Below are 21487 nucleotides of genomic sequence, written 5' to 3'. Positions count from 1 at the left end.
CACTTTGATGAGATATATCACATTTTGATTAGGTATATTATCACTTTGAACCAACAATCTTATCAAAATGAATAGTTCCCCTTTTATTTTAACAGGTAACTAATTAAATTGAAAAGATTTCATTAATTAAGAACTCATTAATATTGACAAGGTGATCCATTTCAATTTGAAGACATTTGATTTTTTTGGAAATTTAATTGTTAACATGAACCTATTCATTTTTTAAATGACAAGGCAATCTTATCAAATTTGATGAATTTCTTGTTACTGTGATGAGAAAATCCGATTCATTTGAAGAGAAATCTGTTAATTTTGAAGAGAAATCTGCTATGTCTAGTCCCCCTCCGAATAGTCATTCTTGTCAAATTTTCATAGATTCTATTCATTTGTGAGAAGTTAATTCTTAGAGTGCAACTTTCTCAGCTAAGTCGATGGCAACAACTCATGTCGTCCGATAGTGTGGCTGACTCCCCATTTCAGAAAAATACAGCACTAATTATTTGGGATTAAAGAATTATTATCCTGTTTTGCCTAATGCATACTAAAGTAGCTAAATCCTAATCCTTTAGGTAGTTCTAGCTGGCAATAAAAGGGAAAATGGTCCAAAATCTCTTACAATTGTAGTCACATAATTGCAAGACTTGGCACAAGTCCAAGCATTCAAAATCTTGAGTATAGAGTAAGAGTTAGCTCATAGTTTTAATATTATAAATCTATGTATTTTTGATAATTAGGTATGAAAAAGATTGGAAAATATGTTATCCAAAAATTAGAATGCATAGCTTGAAATTAGTCTTTGTTCGAGTCTTTGGGCTTGATCGTCACAAAAAACGAAAATGGTCGAAAAACGCCTTTAAATGCATGTTTTTGACCCATATTTCCAAAAATTGACCAAAAACTAAAATTTAATTTTCATTGCCAGTTAGGACTAACTAAAGGATTACGATTTAGCTATGTTTCATTTGGCAAAACAGGATAACATTTTTTTTAATCCAAAAGAATTATTGCTGTATTTTTCTGGAACGGGGAGTATTCTGTCTACTTTATTGATAGCTAAATGCCTCAGGTCAAGTTCACTTTCTAGCAAACACAAACCGTTTCAAAAACGTTTTTAACAGGCTATATTTTGGGTTTTAGTTTGGTAAAAACTTTTTAATAACATTAAATGTCGGTCACGAAAATGTTTTTAGAACTTTGTATATGAAACAGACTACAACATCATTTTAAAATCTTGTCAAAATGTTATTGTAAATGTTTTTCAGGTAGCCAGAAAAAACAAAATGCGAAAGTGGTTTGTTTGTTTGTTTGTTTGTTTGTTTGTTTGTTTGTTTGTTTTTGTTTTCGTTTAGTTTAGTTTTGGTTTTTGGTTTATATGGGTTTTTTTTAGTTTGGTTTGTTGTTTTGTTTTTGTTTTGTTTTTAGTTATGATTTATGGGGAATCATGCCTAAATCACAAATATTTTATTGTCAAATCAGTCAAAGCAGTTTTGAAGCCTTAAAGTTGAATTAATACTTCAACGCTGAGTGACGAGCGATTGATATTTGACCAATGAGGTAGCGCGTTCCTCCTAACGCGGCAAAGACACGCTACCTCATTGGATAGGAACAAATATGTGACCGTCCACGACGAAACCAGTGTAAAGTCGCACATTTGAGTATCTTAGATTTTGAATTAGCTAAAATCCCCATAAAACAAGCTTTAAAATTGTAAACCACTTGTCACAATTGCTTGTAAACTTGGTACTCAAAATTCAATATTTTGCCTTAAAATTCTTTGTTTTCTGTTGAATTTTATTTGGTTTATTTGTCTATATCTCTGAATGTGTACTGGCAACTTTACACTGGGTTTGTCGTGGATGGTCACATATATGTCGTTCACGATGGAGCCCGTCTCCGAGTTGTACCTGGGAAGTGCTTACGTGATATACTTCACGTAATACATATTTATAAAATAATGGAAGAATACTTAACAACTCCCAGGAGTTAAGAAACCTGTGAAATGCTTTTATAAAACGAGATATTATTGCAAAGAAATAATTCAGAGCAATTTAATACCTCGAATTTTAAGCGAATGATACTGACGCACATAATCCTACATGAATTGTCATTATTATTAGAAAAAAGAGTGAACCAATAATCTGGTGCTGAAAACTGAATTGACACAAAAGTAGCGTCCGCACAATGTTTTTGATGTTTTCTATATCTCTGAGACCTACAGGTTCAGAATCTGGCGAGTGCCATCATGGCACACTTTGAAATGAATGACCACATTATGGTTATACAGGGTGTCCCTGTATTGTCGGGAACAGAAACCAAATGTAACTAAATAACTGATGATGTTGAAGAATATATCAGCCATTACATACTTTTAGAATTTTGACAATTGACCGCTCCGTTTTTGAAATAAAAGGATTTTACGAAACTACCTAATTTTCAACCCATTCAACGGAGTCAATATCTATCAGACGCATCATGCGCAGTGATTAGGCCATCTTAATCTAATAGTTCATCTCAAAGCCCTTCCCAAGTTAAAAACCTAATACGGAATGCGGTTTTAATTATTATTATTATTATTATTATTATTTTTTTTTTTTTGCTTTTATTTTTTTGTATTATGTGGCAAGAATAGACCACCTTTTCATCTCTCAAGGAGGTTGCACTGTGGTCATTCTACCGAGACTGCCAAAGTCCACAATGACATCTTGTGGGCAATGGAGAGACAAGGAGTCAAGCACCATTCTGGTCCTTCTTGACTTAAGTAGTACGTTTGACAGTATAGATCACGAAGTGTTACTGCATCGCTTAGAAGATATGTTGGGTGTTCATGGCATCCCCTTGGCATGGTTAATATCATATTTGTCGGGACGTTCTCAACGCATTCTCATTAATGGCATATCCTCTTCTAGCCTAACTTTGATCTACGGCGTACCACAAGGATCTGTTCTAGGTCCCCTTTTATTTGCCATATACGTGCTGCCTCTCGGGAAACTCGATCTGCATTTTTATGCAGATGACACACAGCTTGCATCGGAGTGTCCAACATCTGAGGAGGGTGTAACACAAGCTGTGTCAAAGCTGGAAGACTGCGTTTCCAAAGTGCAAATTTGGATGTCCAAAAATTGTCTCAAACTCAATGCTGAAACTAGAAACGTCGCAGTTTTCGACACAAGGCGTCGAATGGGATGCCTTCACCATGGGGCGATTTAAATGTGTACAAATCTTATAACGCTAAAAGTCAACTGAGTGGTAAACAAACATAAAAAATATGGGCAAAAATAATAGTCACATAAATAAGGTTGAAATAGTGTATAGGGAATTCCATGGACATGTAGAAAAGTTGCAAGTTTCGCAAAAGGTAGTCCCTGCAGATGACCCCTGGATGACCCCACAATGACCTTCCAAAAAATTGTCTCCAAATGTTGACTTTTCCTTCCAAGTTTCAAGCACATACGACCAATTTTATTAATTTGACCTCAGATGACCCCTTGGTGACCCCGGATGACCCCAAAATGACCTTGCAATGACCCCTTGGTGACCCCGGATGACCCTGAAATGATTTTGGCTCTAAATGTTGACTGTATCCTCCAAGTTTCAAGCACATAAAACCAATTTGATCAATTTGACCTAAGATGACCCCTTGGTGACCCCGGATGACCCCAAATTAACCTTCCAAAAATTTGGCTCGAAATGTTGACTGTACCCACCAACTTTCAAGTCCATACGACCAATTTTATTAATTTGACCTCAGATGACCCTTTGGTGACCCTTTGGTGACCTTCCAAAAATTTGGCTGTACATGTTGACTGTGCCCACCAAGTTTCAAGCTCATACGACCAATTTTATTAATTTGACCTCAGATGACCCCTTGGTGACCCCGGATGACCCCGAAATGACCTTCCAAAAAATTGGCTCTAAATGTTGACTGTACCCACCAAATTTTATGCCCATACGACAGTTTTTGTAATTTGACCTCAGATTGACCTTTGACCTCAGTATATGACCTTGAACCCCACCCAAAAAAGTTGCCAGAGTTTTTGACCATGACCCACCTATCCTGAAAATACGAAGTCAATACGCCCATCCATGCCCGAGATACAGCATCCGGACGGACGGACGGACGGAAGGACGGAAGCACGGACAGTGCAAAACGGCATGCCTCGCGGTGGAGGCATAAAAACTGAAGTTATGGTGATCGGTTTTAGAGCACAGTTGGCAAAGTTCAACTTGCCTTTAGTGAATATCGCTGGTGTCAACGTCCCCGTTCAGAGAAACCCTGTTAGAAATGTTGGGGTCATGTTCGATCCTGGGTTGACAATGAACTCACGTGTTGCAAATGTTATCAAGACTGCCAATTACCATCTCATCAACATCAGTAGGGCTCGCAAAATGCTTACAATAGAAGCTGCTAAGTTAGCCGTGCATACCCTTGTTACCAGCACACTGGACTATTGCAACAGCCTCTTGACAGGCATCAGCAAATCTCTCATCATCAGACTCCAAAATGTACAACGCACTTCAGCCAGGATCATCGCTAAGCGTAGAAAATTTGACTCAATCACTCATAAACTTGTTGCGCTCCACTGGCTCCCCATACAGCAGCGCATCATTTTCAAAGTCCTCCTTTTAGTCTACAAAGCTCACCACGAACTGTCGCCTTGTTACATCTCTGATTTGCTTCAGCCACAACTGGTTTGTCGACAACTGCGGTCATCCACATCATCTCCTCAGTTACTTGAACTCAGAACCCATAGTGTGTCTTTCGCAGACAGATCGTTTTCATGCTTTAGACCACAAGAGTGAAACAAACTTCCCATCCATATTAGGAATGCGCAGACTGTTGCCATTTTCCAAAAGCTGCTAAAATGCCATCTGTTCAACAAGCCTATCAGACTTTAATTCTTGTGTCTGCCTTTCAGCGCCTTTGAACAATTGTTTTTTTTATATATTGGCGCTTGCTGTTGTTGTTGTTCAGTTGTTGGTCAAGATGAAGGATTTTTATTGAGATTAATATGCTTTAGGCTATTTTGACGTCTGACGATGTCAGACATGAGATTTTTGTGTGGTGGATCGGAAAAAGAGTAAAACAGCAGAAAAAAGAAAGAAATTTACTCAATCCAGCGGGAATAACAGGAAAAAACGGGCGATTTTACTAATGCGCGCGGGGGATTTGAGACAAATTATTAAATCCAGATGGCCTTAGCACTCTGAATATAGATCGTCGATTGATATTGAATCCGTGGAAAAGCTTGAAAATGAGGAAGTTTCGTAAAATTCTTATATTTCAAGAACGGTATGGTCAATTGTCAAAATTCAAAAAGGTATGTGATCATCTTTTGACTGAGAAGAAGGAAATATCCAACAGATGGAAGGAATAGTGTGAGGAACTCTACAACTATAACCTAACATCAGATCATAACCTGTTAAATAGGCTGAAGGCAATGGCAAACACAGAGCAAGAGGAAGATCCACCAATCCTCACCTCTGAGGTTGAAGAGGCTATAAGAAACATGAAAGATGGGAAGTCACCAGGTATTGATAATGTTCCGGCAGAGATGCTGAAAAGTGGTGGCCAAACAACAATCAAGGCTTACACAAAACTCTGCAATGAGGTATGGACATCAGGAATTTGGCCATCCTCATGGACACGGTCGATCACCATTCCTCTCCCGAAGCAGGGCAACCTTAAATCTTGCAACAACTACCGCACCATCAGTTTGATCAGTCATCCGAGCAAGATACTTCTCCGAATCATTCTTAATAGACTTCGACCTCAAGCAGAGAGAATCATAGCAGAAGAACAGGCAGGATTCCGGAAAGGGCGCAGCACAGTGGAACAAATCTTCAATCTGAGAATTCTGAGTGAGAAATTCCGCACAGATCAAAAGCCGCTTCTCCACAACTTCATTGATTTAAAAAAAGCATTTGACCGTGTTTGGCAAGAAGCAATGTTTGAAATCCTAAGAAAGTTCAACATCAATGGAATTGTAAATGCAATTGAAGCATTGTACACTGCATCTAAGAGTACTGTACTGCTAGGAGATGAAATCAGTGAGTGGTTTCGTACCCGAGTTGGAGTCCGACAAGGTTGTCTACTGTCATGTCACCAACCATCTTTAACATCTTCCTTGAGTATATCATGATGGAAGCTCTTGATGGATTCGAGGGAACAGTCAGCATCGGAGGGCGAAGGGTTACCAACTTGCGATTCGCTGATGATATCGACCTCTTGGCAGGACAACCTGAAGAACTAAGTGATCTCACAAGAAGGCTCGATGACAGTGCAAGGCGACTTGGCATGGAAATCAGCGCTGCAAAGAGCAAGGTCTTGAAGATGGGGTCTGATGAAATAGTAGAAGTTCATGTTGGAGGGGAAGAACTTGAAACAGTTACACAATTCAAATACCTTTGGTGCAACCATCACAGATGATGCCAAATCAGTGCAAGAAATCAAAATCAGAATTGCTGTAGCGACATCATCACTAGCCAATTTGAAACCCATTTGGAGAGACAAGAACATCTCAATGGCAGCAAGAATGAGCCTCCTGAGAGCATTGGTAATTTCCGTCTTCCTGTATGGGTGTGAAACCTGGACGCTTAACGCCGAGATGGAAAAGAGGATTAACGCATTTGAGATGAATTGCATGAGAAGGCTCCTCCAGGTCCACTACTCTACGCATACTACCAACAAACAAGTAAGGGCAATGATGGAAAGTTTCATCGGAGAGCATGAACACCTGATCTCCATTGTGAAAAGAAGACAACTCCAGTGGTTTGGCCATGTGATCAGATGGAAGAACAGTCTAGCAAACACCATTCTGCAGGGAGGTACAGATGGGGTAAGGAAGAGAGGAAGACCAAAGAAGACGTGGATTGATAACATCAAAGACTGGACTGGACTGAACTTTGACCAGCTCATACGATCAGCTGAGGACAGAGAACTTTGGAAATTATGCATCTCTAAAGCCATCACTACGTCGCCCCAACGGCCTCCAAGCTATGGGACATAGATAGATAGATAGTGATAGCTGATTGATGCCACAGCAGGTATTTATTTCTGTTTAGTTGTGGCGTTTAAGTACCCAAATCAGTGGCGTACCGTGGCCGCTCCTACCCCGGGGGGCTGAAGAAAATTCAATTTTGCCGCCCCTTCATCAACAGCCCGAAAAGGTTGACCCAATTGTTTTTACGGTGGTTTGAAAAAGTGAAGAGCAGCAAAAAAAAAAAAAAGGGATATAAGCGCTAGCGCCCTAAAAGCAACACATTTTGATGTATAATACCATTTTTTAAAGAAATTTTATGCTTTTTCAAATTTTTCCGCCCTTATTTCTTTACTAATTCTTTTTGCCTCCCCTTCTTCTTCTGCCGCCCCTCTTTTGCCGCCCTTCTTCTTCCGCCGCCCTTCGTTTTGGCCGCCCCTGCTTTTTTAACCCGGGGGCTGGCGCCCCAAAGCCCCCCCAAACAAAATACGCGCATGCAAATAATTAGGTCTCTGACGATATAGTTCTTTCAGGGACACCCTGTACAGGGGGGTCAAAATTGAAATTGTTCAAATATCACTTTCAAGAGTATCAAATTATTCGTCTACGCCCAAGGATCACAACTGGTTATTTTGACATGCATTTAACATGCAGTACATATGGGAGGACATATTATCAATACGATGGTTCAGAAGTTATGTGCCGCAACAGGTCATGGGTCCATTTCCAATTTGTATGTGGGTCAAAAATTTAAGTTGCTCCAATTTTCGTGGAAAATATAGCAAATTGTTCGTCTACCAAAAGAAATTCAAAACCATAATCTACAATGTAAAGTTACTACTAAGATATAGAAGATATAACGAAGTCAAACGCCAAAAGTTACCATTTGATCCTATTGAGTGAGATTAATGACCTATGCAATATTTTCCTCCTAACCTCATTGGAGGTAATTAATATGCGCACGTAGCGGGCAAAAAATTGACATTTTTCACTATTTTGGCCCATGACTGGGGTGAATTTTGTTGGGATACGGGGGGTGAATTTTGTTGGGATACGGGCTCCTTACCCCTTTTCCAGTGGCGTACCGTGGTCGCCCCTACCCCGGGGTGCTGAAGAAAATTCAATTTTGCCGCCCCTTCCTCAACAGCCCGAAAAGGTTGACCCAATTTTTTTCGGTGGTTTGAAAAAGTGAAGAGAGAGAGAGAGGAAAAAGAGGATTATAGGCGCTAGTGCCCTAAAAGCAACACATTTTGATGTATAGTACCATTTTTTCACAAATTTGTATACTTTTTCAAATTTTTCCGCCCTTTTTCATTTACTAATTCTTTTTGCCGCCCCTTCTTCTTCCGCCGCCCCTCTTTTTGCCACCCCTTCGTTTTGGCCGCCCCTGCTTTTACCCCGGGGGCCCGGGGGCTCGGGCCCCCAAATCCCCCCCCACTAAAAAAATAAGCGCATGTTTTCTTTTACAAATACAATACAATACAACTGAAATTTATAAAGCGCCTAAAACCAAACAATTGTACTAAGGCGCTGATAAACACTTAAACATTTGCATTCCATATTTTCTCTTTCATTTTTTTGTCCGAGGGATACTTTTCTCTTTCATTTTTGTCGGGGAGGGGCACTGTGCTCCATTCCCACCCCCACATCGGCTACGCTACTGTACATTTTATTCAAATTCTTTATAAGTTTATCTTACCAAAGCTTATGGCACTATGCAGGGTTAAGTCTCGCACTAGTTTTGACGTGTAAAACGACCATTTCAGCATAAAATCCGCAGCTCGTGCTTCAAGTGGCTTGTCATCGGATAACTGTGATTTATTTAAAAAGGGAAATAACAAAAATGAATGTCGCAACAACAACACGTAATTGGCAAATAATGAATAATTATTATTATTGATAATTAATTAACCTTAGGGTTGCTTTTATTTTATTGAATTATGTTCGGTGTAAGTGCTCTTGCAGCGATTTAAAAAAAATATTATTCCCTGTTATGTGCTTGGAACTGGTGGAGGGAGAAAAAACATACACAAAGAACCACCAGTTCCCAACGATCATGAACAATTACACTTATATTTATATCACAATAATATTTATATTTTTAATATTATAATCAATACTTTTTAAAGCAACAGGTACAGAGAGGGACAAAAGAGACAAAGACAGTGGACAAAGACAACGTTCATGATTGTGTTCTTGAATACATGTATACTACTGTATAATTGTGCATAAATGGGCACATAAACATGGAACATGGTGAAGAACTCTTGCAGCGATTTTGATGTTAATGATTTCGATAACGGTTGATAACGATTTCAATAACGGTTGATAACGATATTGATAAAAGTTTCGATAACGGTTCATAACGGTTTTGACATGTTTGACAAAGCTTTCGATAACGGTTGATAAAGGTTTTGACATGTTTGATAAAGGCTTCGATAACGGTTGATAACGATTTTGACATGTTTGATAAAGGTTTCGATAATGGATAGTGATTTTGACATGTTTGATAAAGGTTTCGATAACGGTTGATAACGGTTTTGACATGTTTGATAAAGGCTTCGATAACGGTTGATAACGGTTTTGACATGTTTGATAAAGGTTTCGATAACGGTTTTGACATGTTTGATAAAGGTTTCGATAATGTATAGTGATTTTGACATGTTCGATAAAGGTTGCGATAGCGGTTGATAATGGTTTTGTCATGTTTGATAAAGGCTTCGATAACGGTTGGTAACGGTTTTGACATGTTTGATAAAGGTTGCGATAACGGTTCATAACGGTTTTGACATGTTTGATAAAGGTTTCTATAACGGTTCATAACGGTTTTGACATGTTTGATATAGGTTTCGATAACGGTTCATAACGGTTTTGGCATGTTTGATAAAGGTTTCGATAACGGTTCATAACGGTTCTGATATGTTTAATAAAGGGGTTAATAACGGTTCATAACGGTCCTGACATGTTTGATAAAGGTTTCGATAGCGGTTGATAATGGTTTTGTCATGTTTGATAAGGGTTTCGATAATGGATAATGATTTTGACATGTTTGATAAAGGTTTCGATAACGGTTTATAACGGTTTTGACATGTTTGATAAAGGTTTCTATAACGGTTCATAACGGTTTTGACATGTTTGATATAGGTTTCAATAACGGTTCATAACGGTTTTGACATGTTTGATAGCGATTGATAATGGTTTTGTCATGTTTGATAAGGGTTTCGATAACGGTTCATAACGGTTTTGACATGTTTGATAAAGGTCTCGATAATGGATAATGATTTTGACATGTTTGATAAAGGTTTCGATAACGGTTTATAACGGTTTTGACATGTTTGATAAAGGTTTCTATAATGGTTCATAACGGTTTTGACATGTTTGATATAGGTTTCAATAACGGTTCATAACGGTTTTGACATGTTTGATAGAGGTTTCGATATCGGTTCATAACGGTTTTGGCATGTATGATAAAGGTTTCGATAACGGTTCATAACGGTTCTGATATGTTTAATAAAGGGGTTAATAACGGTTCATAACGGTCCTGACATGTTTGATAAAGGTTTCGATAACGGTTGATAACGGTTTTGATATGTTTGATAAGGGTTTCGATAACGGTTCATAACGGTTTTGATATGTTTGATATAGGTTTCAATAACGGTTCATAACGGTTTTGATATGTTTGATAAAGGTCTCAATAATGGATAATGATTTTGACATGTTTGATAAAGGTTTCGATAACGGTTCATAACGGTTTTGACATGATAAAGGTTTTCAACTTTCCATAACTGTTTTGCCTTGTCTGATAAATGTTTCGATAAAAGTTGATTATGGTTTTGACATGTTTGATAAAGGTTTGGATAACGGTTGATAATGGTTTTGATAATGGTTTCGAGAAGGGTTTCGATAAAGGGTTCGATAATGGTTTTGATAAGAGTTTACAAAAGGTTAAGGGTTTGGATCCCGTGTTTGGATAAGGGCTTCGATAAGGGTTTGTTTAATGATACGTTTGGGTTCAGATTTGTTCCCTTTGTTTTAACATCACAATTTTGTTTCAATACAGCAGTTGCTGGCTGCAGTTATAGCTTAGTGTAAAACACCCTGAAACAATTTACGTTTGGTCGGTAACGGATACGGGTTTGGCGATTTACGGTATATGATATCGACAAAAATGAATTAATTATATTGGGGCAGAATTTCGGATATTAAAACAGTGTGAATTGAAGTAAGATGGTACTATAAGGCGCTTTATTGCGTAAAAAATTCACAAATATACACAACAATGGCGCATAGTAATTGTTGGTGGTAAACTTCTTGTTTATTAAAGCTTTAATGTACGATTTCCGTCAAATCTTAATTTTGTTATTCTTTATTTAAAATGTTGAAATAATATTAGTAATAACTGCCGGGAAGGGTTGCTGTCCATTTTAAGTTGAAATAACAAGGTAAAGTGGGAAAAAACCCACTGGTTATTTTTACCATTTAACATGCAGTAATATGGGAGGACATATTATCATAATTTTTAAATTATGATAATATGTCGAACTTTGCTCTGTTGACCTACAAAGACAACAAATTTGGCCGATTCCATTTAGGTGCAAGTTGGGACATGTGTAAACATTACAAATATGCAAATAAAAATCAGGTTTGAAAAAAAAAAAACCAATTTCATATTATAAGATCGTACATTATGGCTTTAATGAGTTTCATTTTTTTACATAAGTCACCATCTTGAGGTCAACTTTTACGCTATGAGTGTTTTATGGGGGCCATTGAATCATGCCATTTGAAATGAGACTGCCATTTTGGCTCATAATGAATGATGTGAGCTTACCTGTAAGACGCATCTGTCAATGATGCTATCAATCCATTCGATGTAGGCTTGTAACGGAGCCTGCTTGTTCAAAAGACCAGCAAATTCACTCAACACTTGGGAGAAAATAAAACAGACAATTAAAAATAATGTCCACAGCCGATAATCATCGAATCATTACGAAGTCCCAGATTTGATTGACAAGACCTGTTAAAATGTCACAAGCTTTTGAGGAGAGGAGGAACAGAAACCATGAGCGTTCTTCGTCCATCGGAAGTTACTCTAGAAGCCATCGTTTTCACCGTAAGAGAGCAACTTATCTGCATATACAGCACAAGTCAAAAGTGTATTTAAAACATCCCTGTGATATGAATAACGTTTTGCATTTGACCCTTTAACATGTTTAAGAAGTTTTCGGGTTTATCTTTCTTTTTCTTTCTTTGGCTATCTATATTTCTCTCCCCCCCCCCCTTCTCTCCACCTCCTCTTCCCCACCCCTCCCCGTCTCTCTCTTCCCTTCTCTTTCTCTCCAAATAGGTAAGTGTTGTTATACATACTGCCATTAATTTTTTCTGCCAGTGGTAGAGTCACATCATTCAAATCAGATGACATTTGGCTCACTGAGTCATGACTGAGCAAAACGCACTTAGCTGTCTGTATGAAAAATAATTGAGATAAATAAATTTAAAAAAAATACAAATAAAGTAACCGAAAAATGAATAAATTGTTATCTTTTTATCAATTCATATATTTAGATGTGTACATTTCTATGACCATATTTGGAATCAGCACGAAAAATGTATCAAAATGAGTACAAACAAGCCTAGTATTTGTTTAGTGATTCTTGAGATAGCACTTGATATTTTGAGAAAATATCTCAAAACTTGGACTTTTAATGTTGAAGCCTATGGCCAGCACCCAGAGCATTAGGTATAATAAATGTTGACATTTATGCAGCGCCTTTCACATAAAAGTGCTAAATTTACATTTATTCCGGTGTCGTTAGAATAAGTCAGCTGACATACAATGTCCAAGGCATGACCATACCTCTCCGATTGCGAGGTAGAGCCCGTGCCGCTGCGCCACCGTGCCCCCCCCAAATATCAGTAACATCATGATTCAATCTTACCTGGGCTAGATGGATGAATGACGTGTGTCTTCGTAAGGAGCGAACAAACGCTTTTACCGCTATAAATGATTTAAACACAAAATAACCCGTCAATAACATTAAACATCCTGATTACCAAGTACCCACCCCATGTTATAGATAAACGTTCCTAGGCTGACGTGTATGGAAGGCTCAATTTCCAGTAATTTGAAAATCCAAGTTTTTCAATTGAAAATTTGAAAAAGTTTTTTGTTTTGAAAACTTGTTTTTCGAATCACTGGAAATTGCGCGTCGATCCAAGTTATTCAATCTCCCTTAATCAATATGTTTTAAGGACTAGCATAAATAAAGAGCTATATGGTGACGCAGTGGTTAGGGTGGCAGCCTCTGATGCATCAGAGGCTGTGGTTTTTAAAATCCCATGTGGAGCACCGGTATTGGCTTGGAAAAAAGTCTGAATTAAATTAGTAACATCCATATCTGAGATTCAGACTTCCATTCTCCCTAAAGATATATTAAGAATTGGGTCAATGAAACATGAGAGTAAAGGATGGGACGTTAAGCCGTCGGTCTCGTGTACAGAGAGATAGATATGCCTGGAAATCGTAGCCAGTTTCAAAAGAGTTGGGTGTTTATCCCTGACTGAGCCAATTTTTCTTGGTTGTTGTTCATGGGTATATATCCTTTAATTAAGATTACAATTGTAATTGGGTACCCAACTGTTGAAGCATTAAAATCGAGGAGAAAGTCATAACATTGTAAATACCCAAACATTTACCTTTCAGCTTCCGCTGTTGTACTTTATCAGGAATGTTCTCTAAAGAACTTTTCAGCCACGATGGGAGCTTTCTTGTCAATGCACGAATGTCTGCATTCAGGCTGAAAAGACACGCAAGTAACAAGAATTACTCAAAATTTATTTAGTTAAGTAACATTAAGGAGTACGTCCCTAATTTTTAAACGATTGTAATGCTCGTTTTCTTTTTCTTGCATGTTCATGTCCTTCTTCCTCTGCTTCTTCTTCTTCTTTGTTTTGTTAGTCTCTTTCTTCTTATTGATCTTATTCTAATTCTTATTATTCTTTCTTCTTCCTCCACTTCTTGTTTTTCTTCTTCTTTTTTACCCTCCTCCCACTCTTCCATCATTTTGTTACAAACTTACGCATCCGGAAGGTCTTGAATTGCAGACGGAATCAACACATCAACAAGTACCTTAATATTGAAACAAAAAGCAAGAAATTGACAAACAAATTTCATTAGAAAGAAGAAATGCTTTCAGGTAACCGTCAGACATGTTAAAAGTATGTTCCTAGTTTTCATTAACAGGATTAATTCGAATACTATCAAATGATTAATGCACATCAGTGCACTGTATGCTTATGTACATAAAGCTTTTCAGATTATATGATTCCAATGCATATCAGTGGTGTAGCCAGGACTTTTTCAGAAAGGGGGCAAGGGGGGATGCAAATTTCCAGGGGAGGGACTTTGACAAAAATGGGCTAAAATACACAAAAAGGCGTCCCACAGGGGGGAGAGGGAGAAATACTTCTCACAGAGGGGACAGCTGCCCCCTGGCTACGCCACTGATACATATCAGAGTGCACACCAGTAAATACAAGCCTCCTACACCCTGTGAGGAAAAAATCAGTGTTTTAAACGAGGAAACGTGCAAGACGACTTAATTAAATCCATTAGAAAAGGCTTAAAACCCAACTATTATGCCCTCATTCATATTTAATCCTCATTTAGGCCTGGGAAATAGATTGTCTGTGAAAAATGAGCAGGATCTGACTTTTTATTACAATTTGGCTAAACTTTCAAAATGTGTTACATTTCAGAAACACCAAGCTATTTGTGAGGTGGCGTACGCTGTATGGGCTATAGGGTGATCTAGTCGGCATTTTCCTGGGAAAAAATGCTGGACTCCGTATATAATTTCTACAATAGATGACTTCATCTGACCTTCGACTTGCAGAAAAAGTAAGTTTTGAAGAACTGAGTCGCTCTGGAGTCAAGAAAATGACGTTTTCCTGGACCCTGTTTGTACAGAAAGTCAATGGGAGCTATTTACTGGTGTGCACCCATCAACGCATTTCAATTTGGGCCAAAGCTACAATACATTGAATTGCCAAGAAGATAATAATTATGCAAAAGAAAGACTGAAACCGACCCTTTTACGTTTACCTTGTATAGAATATTATCACAGAGTACAATGATATCTACGATGAAGTCGCAGGATAACAATGGTAGCATGTGCTTAGGCATTCCTTGCCAAAAATGAAGCAAGAAATTCTGCACCTAGTAAATGAACAAAAATTGTATTGTTAACAATAATAGTATTGTAAATTCGATATTAGCGATGCTTATGCCTACTTAAGGTTAGCAACTATTTTAAACCGTTATTATTTGGTTGTTCACAGCATCTTGCGAATGGTAGTGAGCGTTGGCAAAAATTACAGTAATCATTTCATAGCGAGTTCAAATAAGAATTCAAATATCACATACATTATAGTTTTGTAGGTCCTATGGTTCTTGAGTTATGGTGTATAAAAGAGCGCTGAAACAACAACACTTTTGTAAAACGTGCATAATTCATCAACAACAATAAATCGAGCAAGTTTTCAAAGTATATGATTTGTAGAATGAACTTTTGCAATACATCAAAGTGATATTTTTCAATAATATATTGATTTAGATAATGAATATCGATTTTTTTTGGCTGCTTCGAGAATCTACCCTTAAAGCTGAATTAAAACTCGATTGGTTTTGCAAAAAAGCAACTCGCACGAATGATAAAAAAACGATACTCAGATTTATAATTATATTTGCAAAAGCGACCAAGTATAAATTCAGCTTAATTGATTCACGAGGTTCCGTAACGTTATCGGTGCCTGAAACAAGCTTTTCATTTTCACATCACAAAACGAGATCCCCTCAGAGGTAATCTATCTGATACTAAGAAAATCACAGAAATAAGTTGCGGTATAAATTAATTATAAAGTGTATTGCATGATCAAGATGGCGGTTGGATATATAGCACACAATTAATCCCTTTTTTTTTCATTTAAAGAAGCGAAACCTACCTCTTCAAAGTTGGATGTAACTATGGTGTCAAGTACACGTTGACAGTGCGTTCTATACATCATGAGGAAGGTTTCAAGCTGGAAAATAGAAAAAATTTCAGTTTATTCCTGGCTTCCTTCTTAAAATTAAACCATACGTCATGCTAGTATACTGACACTTTTAATGAATATTGAGCAAAAGAAAACAAAAGAAAGTGTCCAACAGAAATGAAGTAAGTTTAATTATTTGTTTGTCAGAATAAAAGACTGTACCGTCTTCCATGCTATGGCTGTGCCTACTCAAATACCCGCCAAGTGTGTCGTGTTGCAAGGTGTCACGTGAAGAGCTTGCTAATGAATATGTGAATATGGGCTAAGTATGCACGTTGAGAAATTGTGATTAGAGACTTTGCGAAATGAAGTTTGAAACCACAAACTTTAACGTCTGGAGGATCATAAAATTATGTATTCAAAACCACTCTGCCATTAAAGCCGTTTGAAGTAAAAGTTAACGCGAGAATCTATAGTATGCCGTAAATTATGATGAAAATACGTCATAATTAAGAACAATAGTTTGCATATTTCCTCATAGACTACATAATTACCACTTATGTATTATCTAGTTAATAGACCAATTATTGGAAATCTAATTTGGTTTGGGTAAAAAACATGCCACATGTTGCTGAAAATTAGTGATTGAATTAGATCAAAATAATTTTTGTTCCAAACGGCACGCTTGATATAGGCCTATTCTTATGTGTGTGCTCATGACGTACACCAAATCAATTTGCGGAACCAATATCGTCAGTGAAGACAATCCAACATTATGTGTTAAAACGTGTATTTTACTCGATTAGTTTAATACTAGGCATGGCTATTTAATAGGCCTACACTTTTTTAATTGGCCATGGCCGTCCACATGGTATTTTAATGTCATAACATTCATGTCACTACAAGGTTAGTTAATTAATTACAGTTGTGGGATTTTACCGAATCTCGTATTAACATAATTAGAAGTCCTTCGGTTTTACCATGTTTAGGGACGCACCATTATATCCTCAGGGTGGGGGTAGGAAGTGTTTCCAAAAAAACACTTTCCCCACCAACACTATAAAAAAATTCCCCTACCTAACTGTGTATAAATGATGAAATTTAAAAAAAAAATGCCACCCGACCCTAATTTCCTACCCCCCCCGAGTATCTAATGGTGCGTCCTTACGAGCAAAACTTCTTTTCAGCTGCGAATCCGGGGTTTAGTGTATCATTATCGAGCAAAACTGTGGTTTGCTGCCCATTCTTGGGTTTAGCCACGAAACCCTAGATACGCTACCGAAACTTGGGTTTAGCGGCACAAGTGTATCATTTAGAGAGCCAAACCGTGGTTTTGCTACCCATTCCTTGGTTTGGGGGAGAAAAACCCAAGAATTGGTCGCTATACCTGGGTTTCAACAGCCCATTCTTAATATCTTTTTGCAAAGTCAAATATGAGTGTTCCAAAACGCTACTAATTCAACAACGCAACTTGAGAGAGCAAAAAGTGGGGGTCTGGGCCAAATTTTGACAAGCTCTATCTCCAAAACCGCTTGGAGTTGAGCATTCATTTTTTCCATGTGTTCATTATGCTCATAGAGGTATGCTAGAAATGATTTTCAGCAAAATTTGAGGGGATGACCACTGACCAACCAACCCATTTTGTTGATGTGGTTGGAATGACATATATGTGAGTAGGCAAACCTAACTGATGTTTTTAAAGCAAAGTCATCGAGTCCCAAAGCCAATATCTCTCAGAAATGTTGTCCATGTTGTCCATATTTTCAACATACCTGAAGTTGATGGTGGGGCAAAATGTCTGACATTGGTTTTCAGGGGGTCAAAATGTACAAAAATGTACAATTGGAGTTTTGCATGGGTAATATCTCAGCTAAAAGTATTCTAATAGGCTCAATATGGGATAAGAGTAATGTTCTACCAAAGGGCTCTGACTGGCAAAAAAAATGGACAGTAAAGTTATTTTTACTTTTGGAGTTCTGACCCCCCCCCCCCGAATTCTATACAAAAAGTACCCCAGGATACATACTTTTCAATGTTGTTGGGGTTCCTTTATACATTTATAGACCTCCAAACATCGTCTTTTGCGTTGTGGCACATTTTTACGCTGACCCCCCAAATTGATGCCACGGGAAAACGAAATGGAGTATGAAGCTCAAATTTTCAGGATTTTACTTTCTCATCAATATCTACCACCACACAGAAAAAAAAAAAAATTTAAGAGGTGCTGCGGTGCACATCCCAGGAGTTGACATGGAATGGCTCTGGAGCGAGTAGTGTAGCATTCTTCTGGAAGATTATAAGGTGGATATATCTTAAATAGAACATGCCATGGGCTGTGTCTGGTAAGAAAGTGGATAGGGAGGAGGAGAGGGAGGCTATTGTAAGTGAACTGGGAGGTGCAGTGGCGGTAGCCAAGGGGAAGGGACAGCTCCCCCCCTGGGACATCTTGTCCTCATACTTGAGCATCCCCCTGTTGGATCCTGGCCGCCGTGATATTTTACGTTTTTGGCCTTTTTGCCCATTTTGCCAATAATGTTTCACCTTGAAAGTCACCTACCCCCTACCCCCAGGTCCTCCTGAAAGAAAAACCCTGACAACGCCATTGGGGAGGGTAAAACTGGAGTGCCCTGCAGTGGAAGTGGGATATTATAAGAGCGGGGTAAAACTTGAGAGGGCAAGGATAGATGGACAGGAGAAGGAGGGGGAGAATGCGGAGAAGGGAGGGAGGGGAAGCAGGAGGGGAAGGGGAGAGAGAGAGAGATTGTGAAGGAGGGGAAAGAAAGAAAAAATTGGTATTTAATTATGTTTTGTGTTGTCAAATGGAAATATGAAATTCACAAACCTAACATTAAATAATTAAGCATTTATTAAATTCTATAGAGCTATTATCGTAAGAATATTAATTGAAGCATAAGCATGATAAGAGCTAGTTTAGAAATAATAATTATGTTAAGGAGATTAGCGCTGGGTCCGGACAAAAGAAGCTCATCGCGTGCGAGTTCATTCATGTTTACTAGCGATGTTGCGGCTCCCGTATGCATATGTACCGTAGATTTTGATGAATAGATTTACGGTTAAAAGTCAATCAGCTGTAAAATTTGAAGTAGCTTCACGTGCGTGACGCACCACGAATACAGGCTTATATCAATCAATAAATCCCACCGTTAAGCAGTTAAGTCTTTAAACCTGAAAGTTGTGCCTCATACATCAATAATAGAGCTGGGTGGGTGCTGTCCACTTTATCTGCCAGGTTTCACAAGGTTTGTCTGTGGTTTGATAGACACCGGTGTTTGAATTGGTCTAGCGTCCTCATCGCTCATAATAATTTTTTTATTGTTGGAATCGGGGCGAGTTATTTTTTTGTTTATAAAATAGGATCTTTTGGTAATAGTAGGGATGCCCACTCTCAATACAGTTTCCACTAGAACGATTTTTCATTTACTGTGTGCGTGCACTCACACACGTATTGTCTATGGAGAAACTGATCGATACAAGAAATCCCAGGCATGTTAAATGGCGTACATACTTGTTTTGATCCAAATGTAGGCCTATATCAGGGTGTTTCAAGAAATTCCTGATTCCACCAGAAAACATTCACCAAACTTTTTCCTGTTTGGTCAGTAAATAGAGAGGATCTTCCTGCATGAAGAGATCAACTTTTTGTAATGAAAAATTTAATGAGATGAGAACTACAACAGGTTGAAGTGACACCATTCTGTGCATCAGGTGTTCAAACGCAATTATCTCCGAATTTGGAGTGAATCAGACAAGCAAACTTACATACTCATAAAATTTAACTATTTATGAAGACAAAATGTGTAGGATGTTAAGAAATTTAAGAATGTTTAAGCCTACCGCGGCCCATCTCAAATCATGCACTTCCCCGTGCACTTCTCACTACCATGTCCATTTCATAGGGAGTATAAAAACCGGGACCATCATGGCTTCCATGCACACAGTGTATTGCTCAATGTAGTAAAGACAACCTTTGAGTTGGAGCAAATTTCTCAAAATTGGTAGTGATTAATGTTACCAAACTTATGCCATGATGAAATATAATAATTTTTGAAGATAAAATGTGCTGACCTTAAAAGATTGAACAATGTTTAAGACTACCGCTTTTCATTTGAAATAATGCACTTATTGTTCATCTCCTCTATGGAGATATTTTCCATGGCGGCCATCTATGATCATGCTTGAGGTTTCAACAAACAAACCATGGGTTTTGAGGTCTTATAGTTTTTGTTGTATGTCAACAAAATCGATTAAATTTTCAGGATGATCTTATTTTCATGTTGTTATAAGCAAATATAATGTTCCAGATAAGATAGTTAATAAATACATTAAGAAAAAGTACCTTAAAGTTGCACTTTCTGTTAGTATTCCTTTTTGGACTTTAACTTTTTAACATGTTCTAGCAGCCCTATATAAAACCGTGACACTCGAAAGGCCATATCTCTGGAATGAAACGTCCGATTAAGATTATTTAAACGCCAAAATGTTTCTTTCATCAATTCCCATCCAATAAGTTAGGTCTGAATCAATTTAAAAGTACTTCAATTTTTAGTGGACATGCCTAGTAATAGTGATGAAATTGGGAACATCATCTAAATCTAATTCCTCCCTTTCCTTCCACTTTCTCCCCGGCCGGGGCTTTTCCTCCCCCGCTCGTGATTATTTTGTTCGTACATCATATTTGAAAATTTGTTCCGTTTTTCATAATCAAACACGGAATAAAGCAAAGCTCCGCCTGAAAAATAAAAAATCCTGAAAAATCAACTGATTTTACCACATGCGTTAAAATATAGGCCTATTTTTTCCTATCCTGTCCTCGATCTCTTTTCTTCGCCTTTCCTCTCCTCTTTTCTCATCTCCACAGATGTCCGCATTTTTCTCAAAGGTTCCACAAAGTTTAATTTATTGGGTAGGCCTACACACCGTCAGTTCGAACCACTGTCAGTTCGAATTTTTAGTGCATACTGCAGTTACTGTGCGTTTTCTTATACAGAATACACAGTGCTCTTTCCCATTGACGGGTGACCTCTACAAATAGCCCTACATTAAAAGTATGGGGATATGCCTAGTTAACGTCGCTGTGTGAAAAATAACCGGCCAATATTAAAAGTACTCTTCTAGAGTTCTAGAAAATATAGTTTTGTAACATGTCTTAAATTTTTAGCTAATTTAGATGTTTGGAAATATGCGTACTTTGGTGTTGTAGTTAATGTTATAGGTAATAGTACATTGCCTAGTTAACGTCGCTGTGTGAAAAATAACCGGCCAATATTAAAAGTACGCTTCTAAAATTCTAGACAATATAGTTTTGTAACTAATTGATTAAATGGGTTGATTCCCCCCCCTGAAATTCACTTTGACCCCTCCCCACCCTTGTACCCCGAAAATGCCTGCAGCCGCCACTGCCCCCGGCCCCCTAATCCCCACCTCCCCACCCCACCACTGATATGGTTAGTTTCCGT

General features: G+C 38.0%; 1 protein-coding gene across 1 annotated transcript in view; it reads right to left on the bottom strand.

Moving 5' to 3' along the window:
* LOC140166252 (DNA-binding protein RFX6-like) overlaps positions 1–21487 on the bottom strand; it is an 83789-nt gene that overhangs the window by 38869 nt on the left and 23433 nt on the right. Inside the window, exons 8-15 of the mRNA XM_072189658.1 lie at positions 15981–16058; positions 15082–15195; positions 14057–14106; positions 13674–13774; positions 12917–12975; positions 12345–12441; positions 11809–11903; positions 8677–8788 (exon numbers count right to left, since the gene is read on the bottom strand). Of these exons, the coding sequence (XP_072045759.1) occupies positions 8677–8788; positions 11809–11903; positions 12345–12441; positions 12917–12975; positions 13674–13774; positions 14057–14106; positions 15082–15195; positions 15981–16058 (706 nt within the window). The remainder of the gene's footprint in view (positions 1–8676; positions 8789–11808; positions 11904–12344; positions 12442–12916; positions 12976–13673; positions 13775–14056; positions 14107–15081; positions 15196–15980; positions 16059–21487) is intronic.

This window comes from Amphiura filiformis, chromosome 12, assembly GCF_039555335.1.
Source record: "Amphiura filiformis chromosome 12, Afil_fr2py, whole genome shotgun sequence".
Taxonomy (NCBI): Eukaryota; Metazoa; Echinodermata; class Ophiuroidea; order Amphilepidida; family Amphiuridae; genus Amphiura; species Amphiura filiformis.
Note: the sequence above shows the minus strand (reverse complement) of the source record. Positions and strands in the feature narration are given on the sequence as shown.